Consider the following 16,378-nt stretch of genomic DNA (forward strand, 5'->3'; position numbering starts at 1 on the left):
TTTTTACTCTTCACCTTACAAGTAAGAACGATGACTACCAACAACTTTCCCCGTTATCAGTACCACATACTGAAGAGATAAATAGGCAGCCAGCTGCCTTCTGAAAAAGAACAAAAGGGCTTAAGCAAGAACACATCCACCTTGAACTTTTGAGAACTCTGCTAACCTCCTGGCTGCGGTTCCTGTAGTGCAAGAAAAACATACAGTTACGATATCTCTCGATCTCAGAGATTCAGTTTGATTGCCATATACACACAGTGCATGTACAGCAGTTTTTGGGAACAAGGGGTTGTACATGATTTTACTTGATCATGCTGATGACCTACTTTCACTCCGGCATTTCCTCTTTTAGATTAGGGCAAATGGTGTCTCTATTTACATTTTGTCTACACAACACCAACTGATTTATTGAGAATTTTATTTACATATCTGTAACTTGAGGCTGAAAGTACCATTCAAACTTCATACAATCACAGAATTGCTGAGGAACCTCTGGAGATCATCTAGTCCAACCCTCCCTCAACGGAAGCAGGGACAACGAGAGCAAGTTGCTCAGGACCATGTCTATTTGGGTTCTGAATATCTCCAAAGATGGAGACTCTACAATCTATCTGGACAACCTGCTCCAGTGGTTTTTTTTTTTTTTTAATGTTTAAACAGAATTACTTGCACATATTTTGTTAATTTAGTAACATTTAAATTTTTACCTAATGCTGCTTCCCTAAAGAAGGAGTTGGTTTAAATAAGAGGAGAATCTGCATTTCACTCCAGACAAGATTTCAGCTTAGTCATGACTTTGACTCTGACCTTGTATATACAAGGTATTGTCATTTATGGGAGATTCTGTAAATGACCAAAAAGAAATAACAACACCAAGCAGCTTTAAATGATAATCCTGCAACACAGGAGAAACTTCTCTTTACTTACAGATCCCAAGAGTCAGACAAACACGGATACTACACTGTTTTTACAGTAATTTCTTGAAGATTGATTTGCACAGCAGTTCATGGCAGGAGATAAAAGCAGTTAAAGAGATAGATAAAAAGGTTTCAGAAAAAATATGGAAGTTTTTCAGACTGGTCTTGTCCAGATTTGGTGAAATCATATCCTTCTTGTAACTTATTTCCATAAAGACAAGTGCTCAAATTATTAGAGCATCAGAACCACCAATAAAAACTTTCCTGTTGCCTGTCCTTGAACACTATGAAATTGTTTAAGACTAATATAACAGTTTTAATAGAGTATATTAAATAGTACTTCTTTTGCAAAGCACTTACGATGCTTCACACTCACAAACTGTCTGGGGTCCCTATGATTTCCCCTTTCATGAAGTAATAATTTCATCCGAGGGAAAGGAGCTGACTGAGCAGTCTAATCCAAAGTAGCTCTTCATTCTTCACAAGGATTCTGACCCAGAGTTTGTTTTATTCTTAGTTATGTCAGAAACGTACCTGCCTTTTCCACTTTTCTATACAAAAGCGATTAAATAGCCCAGAGCCAACCAAACCACTAAGTTGAAATGCTGGAAATCTGAACCTCTTTTAGTTCCCTGGGAGATTTCCAGAGTGAAAGCCTCTTGTTTCTGTGCAATTGCCTCCATGGATAACCTCTTGAATCAAGAAAGCAAATCAAGTCAGAAGGACTCAGCATCAGTTCGGAAGGCCTCAACCTGCAGCTATTGTTACCTGGATACAGGAAAGAACATCTGAAACGTCTGTGCATAAGCACACCGTACACACATTCCCTTGTCTTATACAACATACTGGATGTATAGCCCCACTGTAGCCCACTGCTTTTAGAAGAAATCTTTCATACAACGATATCATTAGAAAGCTTTTTTAAACAGAATATAATAAGCAATGGCTAAAACTTAGTATGACATATTTTTGGAGCTGATACAGGGTTTTCCTCATCTGCTGACAGTAGATTTCTCTTGCAAGCAGGTCGGATCCAACCTAAATCTTATTTTTTCCCCCTTACATCTACAAAGCCCCTCCCTGCCTTTTTTTTTTTTTTTTTTTTTTTTTTTAAGTAAAACAGAATTTTAAGTTCACTTCTAAGCTTTTCCCCAGTTGTTTTCTTTGTTTTCCAGCTATGGAATATGAGTGGAAAATTTTCTAGTAGCAAGCCTAGCAGATGCTGTTTAGAAGGGCGAGCATTCTATTTGCCGCTGCATAGAAGGAAGATCCATCAGTCCTAATCCCTGATACTATAAAGCTAAAATTCATACATATAAGGAATGAAATCTTTGCTAAGGTATTTTTATTATTAACAACTAGTAGATCCTGAGTCACATTTCTATCAGGATTCACCCTCGATAATCTAGATGTAGTCAGGAATGAAGATTTTTGTTTGTTTGTTTCACATTGTCACTTCCATACTTGCCCTTTCCAAAGTCCTATTGGCTCCATATCCCTTTGGCCATTTTCTGTTACTTGAAAACATCAGCCATAGAGGAAAAAACAAAGTTGTCTGAGGAGTAATGATATTCAGAAACAATTAAAACTAGAAAGCTTTGGGGAGAAAGCTGCCCTGGAAAATATTTTTCCAAGAGCAAGAGAAAACACACATGATTATTCCTTGTGATCCAAGGTGTAAATGAAGCATGTTACAGTAGCAATGTAGTGTATTAAAATGAAGAAAATGCAAATAGAACCTAACGCCAAGACAGAAGCCCCTCCTGCACTTCACATACACCTCAGTACACACCAATGGAAGCAATAAAGTTTTCTTCCTTCAGACTCCTCGTGTCAAACTCCCTTGGCCCCTTCCCTGCAGGGCTTGGTGCCTTTGGCATGAGCTGAGGTACTGGGAGTTGCATCACAGGTTTTGGCTCTGCTCTCGGGGTTGATGCAGGATCCTTGCCAACTGGAGTGACAGCGCCATCCGTCGGACTTCTTTTCCTTTTTTCTGGTTCTTTAAAGGCAAAGAACAAAGCATTGCAAAAAAACGTTAAGGGAGAAGGAAAAGATTAAGGGAGGACAGTCAGGAAGGAAAAGACAGAGGGAGAGGATGAGACAAATGGTCTCACCTACATCATTAAAGCTGGCACTGAAATAGCTCAGTCCCACATTTGATCCCATTGGTCAGCATGGCTTGCAGGTAGTCTGACAGTGATGGAAACAGTAGAGGAGAAAGCCCGAATGCTGGTTTTGGGATACCCAAATAGCGCTCTCTCCTGTATATTGGAAACCTGCAAATCTTCTTTGGCACAGTAAGCGTGGTATTTCTTCTGCCGAGTTGTGCAAAATTATAGAACAGCCTAATCTACAGAAAACATTGCTTCCAGAATATAAGCATGTTCCTCTTACAGTGAAAAGAGGACAATCATCTACGCTGGGTAACACTGAATGAAACTTCAGTTAAAAAAACAACAACAAATCCCACACATCAGCTATAGTATTTCCATCATTCTCCCAGACTTCCTATAATCATATGTTCCCAAATACAATTTGGACCATTTCTCTGTTAATAACCTACAATTTGGATTACAGTAAAACTTTCAGAATAGAATATTTAAGTTAGAATTGATTCTCCGTAAAGAAACTCCTGCAATTCCGCACAAATATTCTTCAGCTATTCTTCCAATAGCTGATTATGCTTACAGTGAAAATTTCACACCCTGATGCTTAAGTTTGTCTAGCTACTAGACCTTGTGAAACCTTTATCCACTAGATTAAAGATTTTGCTATCAGTGCCACCTTTCCATAGAGATAATTATAGAAAGAGATCAATGCCTAAGGCTCAGCAGATTGAACACTACCATCTTTCAGAGTAGAAATGTTCTCCCAATTCCTTGCAGCTCTTTTCAGAAACCTTCTCAGCTTGTCAGCACCTTTGCGAGGTGCAACAGTCAGAACTGGAAACACTACACCAGCTATGGTCTTGCTGGTGACATATCCAAAGACAATATAACCTCTGCATCCTAAACCTGTATTCCCAAGTTTACATAAGAAACAACAAAAACAACAAGCCTCCCCTGACACACGTTGGTTTTCAGAGAGATAATGTAACATTGGGAAGTTCACACTTCACTGCCACTTTCCGAGACACTGCTTCTTAGGATACAGTTCCCCATTCTGCTGTCACTGCCAACTTTCCTTGTTCCTCAACATGTAACTTCAGTTTGACCATATTAAAATAAATTCATCACAACCATGTTTTACTAAGGATCTAGAGTCCCCTAGACAAATAACCTATATCCATCACACCCTGTTCCAACAGGATTCATCACATGCAAACGCTGAACAATTTTATGATTACTAGATCACTACTTAATATTGAATAGCATTAAGATGAATGCCAACCTACAGATCATTTCTAGAAACGTATCTAGATTAACACATTGAAATCAGACTGGAGATACTATGTAGTTAAAATTTGACTATAAATCAAGATGTCATGCAATAATGAGAGAAGTGCTTTAAAGATGCATCAATACTTTAAAAGTTTCTATCCATGAATTGTTGTGTGTGACAACAATTAATTCACTTTAAGCTTTATTTACTATCAAACTATGGTGTTTGGCACTGTATTAGTATGACTTCACTTTAAAACCATTGAGCTTTGCACCAGCCATTCAATAATTTTGCTTAGGAACAGTGTCAGCCTAAAAAGGCTTGTAATTACTAAAGTCATCCTCTATCCCACTTTTGGGATTGCTACACCAGCACAGTCCTCCTGACCTACCTCAGCGTTCTAACACGATGGGAAACGAATACCAGTAGCCCACAGAGCATGTGAGCTCATCAACTCATAAGATCCCTGATGTAAGCCATCCAGATTGCCAACTATTATAAGGTGTTTGATAGACGCCACTCCTCTGCTACTGTGAAATAAATAGCTTTTCATCATATGAAATTACAACTGAGTCAAATATCTAAATATAGAGGTGGCATTTTATTATCTTTTGCCCTTTCCCCTTATGCATCCATTTTATTTTGTCTTAAAAATCAGATTTTAAGAAAAAGTAGAAGAACAAAGAGGTACTACCTAAACCAGACGTTCCTCTATAAGAGCTCTTAGCGATATAAGAATTACTGTGTCATGCAAGGTGGTTGGTACAATCTGAAAGTCTGGTATGGTTTCACATTAGAAATGGCTCCCTCCCTATTCAGACTGTCTGGAACGGCTTCCCAAGACTGTGGATGGGACAGTGTCAGCTGAAGGTCCCCACTCGGAATTTCTACCATCATCTGTAAAAGTCCCAGGTTTTTTAATCATGCTGCATAGTTTACATTTTCAACCAAAAAGTCAGTATGGCCATTATTTTGCTTTGGTCAGCTGCATGCGTGTAAGAATTGTTTCAAGCTCTGTTAGATTTCAGTAACAATGGTACAGTTCTTACCCTTTTTCAAAGTAAATACCAGAAGCCACAAAACAGCTAACTTTACGATAAGGAACTTGTTTGCCTCAGTGCCCTATATTCTCATAAACACATTTCTTACCTTTATTGTAATAGTGAGTGTGTGCTATCTCTAGCAGGCCAAAAACACTGGCCATGCCTCCCAGGCCAGCATTTGCATATGACTGCTCCAGGCTCAACACAGTGCACTTCAGCAAGTCCAACATGCCTTTGTAAACCTTGCGGCTGATCTCCTACAATGAAAATCCCAGTAGCGTCACTATTTCAGAAGTGAGAAAGTCATTCAAGAACATAAATTCCAAAACAGTTCTGTAATGTCAGCTTGTAGGGGTTAATTTAACACATTGTCTTTAAAACCTTCTATGAATTGAATCTAGGCATACACCAGGTATGAGGACCCTGCTGAGTTCAGCACTGACCACATCCTGTATGATGTCCTGTCGAGCATCTTCTTCTGACTGGATGGTGCGATTTAGCTTGCTTAGTACAAAGACACGGAGTTGCTCGCTCTCCAGCAGACGCCGGACTCTCTTCATGTTCAGCCAGCCAACACCCTGCCCATCGAGAACATTGTGTACCACCTCCTTCAGGAATTGCTGGTTCTCACTGATGGATATATAGAGAAAAACACAACCAGGCAGAAGTTAGCCCTCTGCTTCACTAGGCTTGCATGGGAAGAGATATATGGCGAGGACACATATGTAAAAAACGCACTTTGAATCAAAGCTAAGTTTACAAGAAAATAACCTCAGCTTAGCTAGGCATGCTGCTAACTGCACACAGCCCAAGCTCTGTTCTGTAGCTGTGGTATCAAACGTTTTACGTTGCCCCTTATTTCCTGTAACAAGCTGTAATCAGCTTTTCCCCAGCCCCCTCTGTCTACTACTCTACTCCCCACCTCCACAGCAATCCTCAGAATCCACAGGAATCTCTTATACCACAACCTTTGCCTTGTCCTACCTGTAGGTTTTCCGTGAAAGGTGAAGGGCAACCCTACTAACAGTACTAGTGCAGCAGCCTTGTTGGGTGTACTGCTTCAGCTTTCTTTGCCACAGGGGAGGGAAGAGTAGGAAGGAGGAACTCCTGTGCAGCCTGCTGTGTCCCCCCCCATACAAACTGCAATTTTTGTCCTTGTTTGCCTCCCATCCCTATTAGCTTACAGTAAATTTCACTCCATGCATGGCTGTTAGGGAAGAAAGGGAGGAGAATGCAGAGGCACAGGTCAGGTAATGTTTACTTGCACCATGCCGAGTCCCTTCCCAAGGCTGAGAAAAGTACTTCTCATGAACTCAGACCGCTCCTTGTGACTCAACTGATCCCCTGCATGGTCCGCTAAACCACTACTGGCTAGACTACCTCGTTTAGAATAGATTCAATTACAAAGATGAAATACTGAGTTAAAGCAGGGTCTTTCAGGACCTAGAATCTTTTTGAAACTCAGACTGAAAGAGGATACCCTGGAGCAGAGAAAAAAGCACATATGTACTATTAACTGAAAGGCCATGCACACCAAATCTTTTCAGACAACCATGTGTGCAAGCTTAGGGCCACAGAAGAGTACAACGTACTTTTTAACAGTTACTTGGCCGCCGTTTCCTTAGGAAGTTGGAGACCTTGGTAACAACAGTTTATACTAAAAAAAAAAAAAAAAAAAAAAATCACCTGGAATTGCTAGTTCGTCCCTGAGGTGATGGAGATTCTCTCTTCACTGTTGGGCTGTGCTTAATGACTGAAGACTTTTGATCCACAAGGGCTCGCCTGTTCCCTAAACAGGGGAGAAAACAGGATAAGAGGAAAAGGGGTGGGGAAGAAAACAATCTGTTCCCAGAACAGTAACAAGCAATGCTAAGGTTGGCTAACACACCTATTAGGATTACAGATAACAGACTTCAAACAAAATGGAAACTCCAAGAAAGCAGCAGCATATATCGTATTCTAGCATCACACATCGGCAGAAAACAGTAATGGGAGTAATGCAGAGAGTAATGGGAGCAGGAGGTGAAAGGCAGGAAAAGTTTGGCTGCTCTGCATGCAGTTCCACAACAAGAATCATCTTCAAATTAGTCACTATATGTAAAAGCATAATGCATTGGGGGTGACTAGTATAGACCATGTGATACTGGTTACCCAATGAGAAAGGTAGCCCAAAGTCAGGCATAAGGAATGCTGGAAATTGGTATATCATGCACAGCTCATGCTGTAGGGAACCCACCTTCATTGCTTACTGGGCCAGCTTCAGTAATAATCTCCATTATAGTATTTAACCCAAATACTGGGACACAAAATATATAATTAGTAGTGTACTACAGTATCTATACTCCCCACCATCAGCATCAAAAAAGGAAAAAAAAAAGAAAAGAAAAGAAAAGAAAAAAAAACACACACTACCAGCTTCTTCCCAGCCCTCCCTCAAAACAAAACCCAATGACACTAGAGCAGGAAGGACGCTTGAAAGCCCAAGACAACAAGGGCCAGCATAATTAATCTAATAGATAGTGCTTGACTTGAAATTTGGCATCATGAAACCAATGTATTGCACCTCCAAGGGCACTATTGCACACACTGCATTTCAAGGGCACTATCAAAAACATCTGCATCACTGAGGAAAAAACAATATCAATGGATGTGCATGAAATAAAAATTACAAAGGAAGATGGAAAGTCAAACAGCAGCAATGAGATGGAGTCCCAGCATCATTTCCCATTACAGAGTTACAAACACAGGAAACCAAACACGCTTGATAAGAAAAAAAGTTACTCAGCAATTTTGTACCCTTACAACAGAGGCCAAAAGACACATTCAAAAACCCGAAGTGCCCAGTGGGAACCCCAAAGAGCCAGCATGCACACATAAGTGAACACAAACACATACACACCCTTGCACATGCACAAAATAGACCAAACTACTCCACAGAAATCTCATCCCCGTAGCTGCATAGTAATATTAAAAGGCCCTACAGCATTACAGTCATTAAGAAAAGAACACCAAACTGCAGAAGATGAGGCACAAAGCACGAACATGGAATGGCAAAACCCATCACTGTTTTCTTCCAATGCATGGAATCAGTCATTAAGAAGTTTACCCATGAAAGTAACCCTGACTTGAAGCATGCTTCTTATCCTGCACAATTGGACATGAAAACGTAACCAACTGGTAGAATGCTGTCAAAAAACAGCTGTGCAGAGTCTCTGCTAGTGTTTTCACCATACCAGTCCTGTTCCTCCTCATTTTACACATAGGGAATGATTACTTGTTCTCAAAACAAAGACCAAAGCAGAAACACAAAACCCAGCCTTTGGCCTTTGTTTCTACAAGGTCAAAGGTCAGCAAAACATCATACCAACCTTCATCCACATCCCTTCCCACTTCCAGATTAAAGTAATCTTTACCGATGAAAATGATGAGGAGGAAAAAAAATAAATAAATAAACCAACATATTAAAACAAAAGCAGTAAGTTCTAATCAGATAGAATAACTCAAAAGGCAAAATAAAACCTTCCCCCAGTTCACCAACTGAAAGGGTCTCAACACCAAAACACTACCACGTCCGCAGTTGCCCTTCTACTATCACACTCAGTGCAAGGATGACCAGGCTAACACTAATTCCCTAGTGTAAGAAGGTAATTTCTCTAGTCTCTGTTCAGTCACGTTATCTAATGATACTGCAGACAAAGAGAAGACGTTCCAGCGTAAAGGTTGTGCCCATAAGTTAGGGACCGATCTTCATTCTGAATGAGCCAAAGTATAGCTACACTTTAACTTTGATCAGGTAATTTTCCATTTGGTGAACTGAAAAGACTATTAACATTTTTGAAACCTACGTAGACCTCAGTCTCCACAGGAGGTAGGCAAGCCTTATCTCCACTTAGGAACGGGGCATCACTGAAACAAGTGGCCTAAAGCTAATCATGAACATAGTGTCAGTGCAAAAGTAGAACCCAGACCTTGGTTCCCATTCTTTATGCCAAGTATTTAAAAGTAAAACAAAACAAAGTACAACAAAACTCAACACTCACTCTGTATCCATTAAGATGGAAACTTGCTAACCTACCCTCATTCCGACACAGCCTAATTGTTGGGAAGAAGTCCATCTGAGAAACAGACCCAGCAAAAGAACTAAACCAAATGACCAAAAATGCCTTCACCCCTAAAACACCTTTTAGGAGTAAGTCCTCAGACTGCTCAGTCACAAGAATTGTAAAGGCTGTAGGAAACAAAGGGAAAAATGGTTACCTTTCAGGCTGGGAAAGGGAGTATTCTTGTCTCTCCCAACTTTGGTTGGTAGGGCTAAGTTGGACAGACTGAAACTTGTGCTGTGGTTTCTGTACAGGCTGCCTATGGCAGAAGAAGAAAACAATTAAATGCTTAATGCTCATTGCACACACTCAAACTTTTAAGATTTCCTGCAATTCACCTTTTTATTCAAGGTCTGTAATGATGGAATACTTCTTTATTCTCTAGAATTTTAGAAGCATGTCATTTCATTTTTGATGCAACCACATCTGTAATTAGACTATTCTGAACTGTATAAAAATCTAATTCATAGCTTTTATGTTGCAATTATTGCCATTGTATCTTTGAGTCTTGTATCAACAATGTACTAACAACATCCACCTGCCTTCCTGCACTTATGCAGGTTATTTCACATCAACTGTGTCTTCTAATTTGATTCTCTTCCTAGGAGCAAAGGAATGGTAGGGTCCACATGAGAAAACAGGATGACAGAAAATCTCCAAAGTATGTAAGCCTGAAGTGAGGACTGTGCATAGAGCCTTGTGAAACCATCAATCTGCCACAGAAGTTTGCTTTAAAATAGAAGCTCTCCATTTATAGTAAGAAAACACAATAAAAGTTTTTCCTAGCACTGATGGGTTTTAGAGATCTTAATTAACATCACAATGCACAGTCATCCGGTTAAGTCTGCAGACAGCCTGAAAGCATCTCACGTGGACCAACAAGCTGATTAACTCTAACACCTCAAGATGTTCATTTAAAACATCAGCATAAGTACTTAGCCTGCTTAGGTTATCTTTTCCAGTCTTATTTTAATAATAGTCATTTCACCAGAAACATCCGATACGCTTTCCCCACTGCCACAAACTCCTTCCCATGCCCCCCACGGTAGCACAAGACTCGACTGGTCATATTTTCTTTCATTCATCAAAAAACTCTGTATTAACAGTTTTCCATATCAGAAGACTATTAAAACATAATTGAAAATTTCTGATCTGCACCTTAAAGTGCCATACAACTCAATAGCCTAACCATATAATGAGTGCTCTAGGTATTTTTCAATAGGAAGTTCTTTGGTTAGCAGCAGCAGAAGTTAAATAGGTTCTGTGGCTCCTAACATGATTTCCGGAGACCTGGTGATGATCAAATAATCAAATCATCCTCTTGACTAGCCACCTCTCTATTGCAACTCTCTGTAATCTCTAACATGAAAGATAAAAACAGCTTAATCAATGTATTAGTACATACTAGCAAAAGACATGATGCCCCCAAAACCTTCACTGCTGTTGTTGGAGACGGTAGAGTTTGGGGAACTGGCCCTGGAGTCTGAATCTGCATCAGAATCATTGGCTAGTTTCAAGCTGTTTGGGCGTAGCAGCTTCTGAGACCTTTAAAGAAATAAGTACAACAGTTATCAGCGTTTTTTTCCCAACCAACAGCATCATCTCCCACAGTCATACAAGGTGGTCTCCTTCCTCATCTGTTTTCACCACACTACCCTTAATGTGGCAGCAGGGGTGGGGTGGGGGGTGGTGGATGAAAAATATTTGTATTTAGGCTTTTATTACCTTTCAGGGCATACTGAAAGTTTGTCTGCTTTGGGGGCTCTGCTTTGAGAGTAGTAACAAGAAAACCCAACGTTATCAGTCACTATAGTGTCAAAGTCCCTCATATCTTACCCCCAAGAGACGAGGCTTCACAACCAAAATTCCTCAGAGATTTCCAAGAATCAGCAGATTATACCCTAGAACATTTCTAGGAAACATTGGTAATTCTGTTAGCCCCTACTGATTAAATAAAAGCAAGGAACCGAGGGAACTGAGCAACTGCCTGCAGTCAAACCAGAAGGGTTTCCAGAATTTCAGCATTAAATGGCAGCGACCAACAATACACTTCGGATGCAAAGGCCATTTGAGTGAATGAATGTTAAATCACATGAAGCAAATGGAAACCCCAACACTGTTGTAGAGAAGGGCAGGAGATAGGGAGACTTGCCTGCTTCCGTTGAGATTCTGGTTAAATCTTGGGGTGTAACTCTCTTCCTGCTCATCATCCTCATCCTCTGTAGGAAATCCATACTGTGGTTCAAAATATGGATTGTCATACTCTCGCTTCCTCACCACCCCTTCTGTGGAGCTCATGCTGCCAGCTGGGCTGTCGCTCTCACGACGGTCCAAGCTCATCTTGGGAAAGCTTGATTGCAGTGGCAAGGAAGGGAGATGGTTTGAAAACCCAGCAACTATCTTCTCTTCCATCTCTGCTGAATCTGCTGACTCCTGTGGGCCAGTCAAATCATTGATCTGTTTGCTAATTTGTACTACATACAACTGAATGGCAGGAAAAAAACAATTATTTCAAACTGGGCAGTCCATAGAGTCCTTGCAAATGACTTGCAACCCCATCCCAATGCCACTATTAGCGGTTCTAACCTGGGGTTTCATAAACACGGCAGTATTTGTGTAAGGGCTTACTCCTCTATAAAATACATCTGCTAAGCGTTAGCTCATTAGATAACTGCTATTCATTATACTGCTTTGTGGCTACGGAAGCTACTCCCATTCTTCTTAAATGACCACAGATTCATGACAGTTCCCTCACACACTCCTCATTCCTCTAACACATCAGATCTTTCCAGGCTGTTTAAAATCAATTCTTGCAGTCACATCACAGACCTCTCTGTTAATACAAGCTCCCACGCACTGAAAAACGCGTTATGTACAGAAATGCTCTGTCCCAGCACAGGAAGCTACCATGAACTCAACTTTGCTCAGAAAGTCCAGAAAGAGTATGCAAGCTATTCTGCACACAGTTTTGCATTCCTATTAGCTTTTGCCCTCCTCAAAAAGAGCCACCTGCATTCTCCCCTTCTGCACATCCCAATACCATGTCTGATCTCTGGGCTGAACTCATCCCAGTACACACATGATTCACTCCATGGATGACAGTGCTGGGGCTGCTACTGGCTGTAGTGCTGGAACTTGAACGAGGCTGGTTGTTCTCTTGGGAGTTCTCACTGTCCATGGCCTGTTCATCCAGATCCCCTGAATATTCTTGAAAATCATCAAATTCCACTTCACTGGCATCACCAAGGGCTGCGTGAGTCAGGGGATCAACATCTGCAAACATATCATTTTGCATTACAGTACTGCCTTCTGTCAGTGATCTTTAGATGAACAAGAGGCTGAAGATAGGAACTCCTCAGTAGAATATAGAATCACAAAAATTTAGGTTAGAAAAGCCCTTTGGAGGTCATCTACTCCAATCCCTGCTCAAAGCAGAGCTAGCTTCAAAGTTAAAGCAGGTTGACTGGAGCTTTGTCCCACTGAGTTTTGAAAGTCTCCAAGCTGGAGATTCCACTGTTTCTCTAGGCACCTATCACAGTGTTTAACCAGGCTCACTGCAAACAGCTTTTCCTCATTTCCAAGCAGAATTCCCCTTGCTGCAACCTGTGATTACCTATTGTTCTTGGGGCATGGGAAATGCGTTGTGGTTTCCATATTTAGTTTCTTAAAGTGATAGTTTCTCACTATCGCAAGAGAAGCTATTGCTGCAGCCTCCATACAAACCACACAGAACTAATTTTCCTGTCCTCTTCTGGATGAGCGATTCATTAAAGTTAGCGCTTAGGACCAATACGTAGGGACAGGAGAAAGCTGGTACTCTGCTGCTTGCATTGCACCACATCTGCTGGCAGCAGCAGGTTGTTCCCAGACCTAGCAAGTCAGTTTTGTTCAGCAGCACCCAATTCTGCTCCTCTTTCTCCCAGAATCCTTTGGAAGATGTTGTTTATAAGCAGAAGTGTCTTTCTTTTGCTCTTCCTTTTGCTTTCTTTTTGATGTAGAAGGGCAAGTATAAGGTCTCTTCTATCTCGGAGCAAGACTATGATAGAGCTTGCTCTCATTCAGAGACTTAGAGGGAGCATTTTTGCCACCGCACAGGGGAACGGGGAGGAAGAACCTACGTAGGCTTAGTGAAAGCAAAACCCAGAGTTACTTACTTGGGGTATCACCATTAATGTCACATTTCATCATCTCACTGACAAAGTCACCAAGGGAGGAGTAGGAGGAACTTGAGTCATCATAGTCGACGCTGTCACTGCCACTGCCACGACAGGTGAGAGAGAGATGAGAGGCAGCACAGCAACAGCAGGGCCAAATGTTTCAAAGGTGTGAATCAGCACTGATTAAAATCTCATATTACAGTCGCTATGATCAAACTTTTAGCAGGAGTTGGGGCTGGCTTTGTGAAAGGTCAGAGAAAACAAAATAACTTTGAGATAGGTGAAGAGACAACACAGGAGGAGATTTAAAGGTTTTCAGCAAAATTAATGAAGTCAAGCATAGGGGGGCAGTGTACGAACTCTCAGTGAAACTGGGGCAGCGAAACTTCAAAGGAACCGGAATCACAAGAGAAAGCACTTCCTTTTTAAACAAATGATAAAACCAACTCTGTCAGCATCACTAGTGCTGTGCAGAACACAAAAGGCAAACAATTCCCAGCCTGAAAAATCTCCGAGGTTAACAGAAAATGAAGGATAATAATATTAGATGCAAAACTCTGAGGAATATAGTCAAAATCACTATAACAAAAAAGCTATTTTCATTTTACTGAACATAAAAAAAAAGTCTCAGGTAGTGGGTAATACTAACAAGCTTTGCATAACTATGTGCTTTGAGTAGAGATTTGAAAGAACGGTAGGACGGGCAGGAATGCATGTAGTACTGAAGTAGGAAAAAAAAAAAAGCTGAGAAGGAGCAGCATGGAGGAACAAAACATTATGGTGGGAGGAAGCACACAGGTAGCAAAAGAAAGCAGGAAAACGCAAATGAAGAATTGTGTTAAATGAAGGCTTGAGAAGACACTAGCAAAGGGATCAGAGGTTGCTGTGCCAGAGCAGAAAGAGACAATCCACTCTGGCATCAGCATTCTGCCCAGATGGAAGAAAAGAAACAGTAACCTAGGAGGCTAGAGAAAAAGGCTGCAAGTGAAAAGTAGCAGAAGGGGGCCAGAATATCTGAAGTGACTATCATATGACTAGGGTTATGCTTCCCACTAACCTGTCATCAGTGGGATCAGAGTCTGTTTCCTTCTCTACTGGGACATTCAGTGCTTCAGCCAGCTGGGAATTACTGTCATAGACACGATAGTGGATGGGCTGCAGCTGGTGAGCATACCATTTAGGTTTGTCTCCAATCAATGCTGGGTCAAACATGTCTGCACAGAAAACAAGGACAGAGTTAATTGAACTCATTCATTTGTGTCAGAGGCCTCATTCACAGAGAGGCTACCCCTGGTAAGTCTTGCACAAAGGAGGAGACAATCTCTGCTCTGAGAAGCCTAAAAAACTTCTTCTCTGCAAGCAAACAAGACACAAGAGGTGAAAATAACTGGAAGAATGGGGGGCTAATAGCAGGGGTAACAGAGTAGAAACCCATCAGGACATAACACAAAAATAGAATAAAGTTCCTTGAACTGGAAATCCCTCCCCAGCAGGAATAATATGGTGTTAGGCCAAATTCTTTCCTAGACTCTCTCTACGGTTTAACTTCCGGCAATACACCAACTGTGTAGGAAAGTTAACACCAAGACTTACTGTTATGAATTCTCTGAAAAGCATAGTTAGTAGGGTTGAGCGACCATTCTCCAAAGTATTCTACTGCTTGGGTCCTGGAAAGCTTATCTGCAAAAGGTGTTTGCTTTGGCCTAGAGGCAAGAAAGGAATTGGCCTGAAAGGCCACCACTGGTCGTGGGAAAAGACGAAGAGTGCGAGTATGCATCTGGAAACCTTGCAAAACATTTGGCGAGTTGAAGAATCTCACCATAGCAACCCTAAAAAGAAACAGAGGGCAATATATCAAATGAAAAACAGAACAGAAAATAGAGAGCCTTTAAAAGTTATGCAGTGGGCAACATTTCAAACCTCTGAAAGAGAGTAACCCAGTGCCAAAATTTCATCCTCCCAGGAAACTTCTTAAAAACAGACCAAGAAATCACTTTGCTTTAATTCACCACCTCAGCACAAAGACCCACCCAAGGAGAGACATCTTTCTCATATCAGCTAGCTGAGGCAACAACCAAGTCTCCAGCTTTCTCGTAGTTGAAGGCCTGTGATTTAAGCTGAGGAGACAACATTAGACTGACAAGTCCAGGGTAACGTGGCTGAACTACAGGAAGATGCAAGACAAAAAAAAACCAACACCCTCTCAAGATATATAATTATATATTCATGCATTTAACAGACCTGACATACACACTGTAATTGCTGCTCTTTTTGCCCCCCACCCATGACGTGAAGTGGAATCTTCAGTAGAATCAAGATGCTGCTTCCATCACAGGACCACAGAAGCGTCTGTGCTGCCTTCAAGTGCAACCTTTATAAAGACTTAATGCTACCTCTCTATTCACCTGGTAGCCACGTCCACAGAGTCCACATCATTGCCATAGATCAGAGGGTTGAATTCTGTGGAGGGAGTGGACTGCAAGTCATTCTGTGGTCTTCCCAGCAGCAGTGGCACCTCCTGCCCCTCATGGAACTTTTCTAGATTAAGAATGGGCTGAGTATTCAGACTCATGCTGGCCAGTGCCTGACAAAGGACAACATTACATACACACTCAGTAAGAAAAAGTTACTTAAGGAACAAGAGCAAGAGTGGAGCTGCCCTGCCATCCAGGCAATCACACCAACTGAGCATGCTCCCTTCATGTGTTTTAAACCATCTCTTTTGCACTGAGTCAAGAAATATGTCCCTGTCCTTGTTTATGCGGACTATCCAAACAATC

General features: G+C 41.2%; 1 protein-coding gene across 27 annotated transcripts in view; it reads right to left on the reverse strand.

Moving 5' to 3' along the window:
* The window catches only part of MADD (MAP kinase activating death domain), a 76,030-nt gene that overhangs the window by 31,986 nt on the left and 27,666 nt on the right, over window positions 1-16,378 (reverse strand). For 11 of the 27 annotated variants that reach the window (XM_068945722.1, XM_068945738.1, XM_068945734.1 and 8 more), the window contains 12 exons: window positions 16,004-16,182; window positions 15,192-15,427; window positions 14,656-14,812; window positions 13,596-13,699; window positions 12,521-12,714; window positions 11,594-11,874; window positions 10,847-10,986; window positions 9,599-9,700; window positions 7,028-7,130; window positions 5,785-5,971; window positions 5,448-5,598; window positions 2,710-2,916 (listed from right to left, as the gene is read on the reverse strand). In XM_068945722.1, coding sequence (XP_068801823.1) covers window positions 2,710-2,916; window positions 5,448-5,598; window positions 5,785-5,971; window positions 7,028-7,130; window positions 9,599-9,700; window positions 10,847-10,986; window positions 11,594-11,874; window positions 12,521-12,714; window positions 13,596-13,699; window positions 14,656-14,812; window positions 15,192-15,427; window positions 16,004-16,182 — 2,041 coding nt within the window. Of the gene's footprint in view, window positions 1-2,709; window positions 2,917-5,447; window positions 5,599-5,784; window positions 5,972-7,027; window positions 7,131-7,577; window positions 7,638-9,598; window positions 9,701-10,846; window positions 10,987-11,593; window positions 11,926-12,520; window positions 12,715-13,595; window positions 13,700-14,655; window positions 14,813-15,191; window positions 15,428-16,003; window positions 16,183-16,378 lie in introns of all 27 variants that reach the window. The other 16 variants (XM_068945714.1, XM_068945725.1, XM_068945713.1 and 13 more) reach the window with 3 other exon arrangements.

The sequence above is a fragment of the Struthio camelus genome, chromosome 5 (genome assembly GCF_040807025.1).
Source record: "Struthio camelus isolate bStrCam1 chromosome 5, bStrCam1.hap1, whole genome shotgun sequence".
Taxonomy (NCBI): Eukaryota; Metazoa; Chordata; class Aves; order Struthioniformes; family Struthionidae; genus Struthio; species Struthio camelus.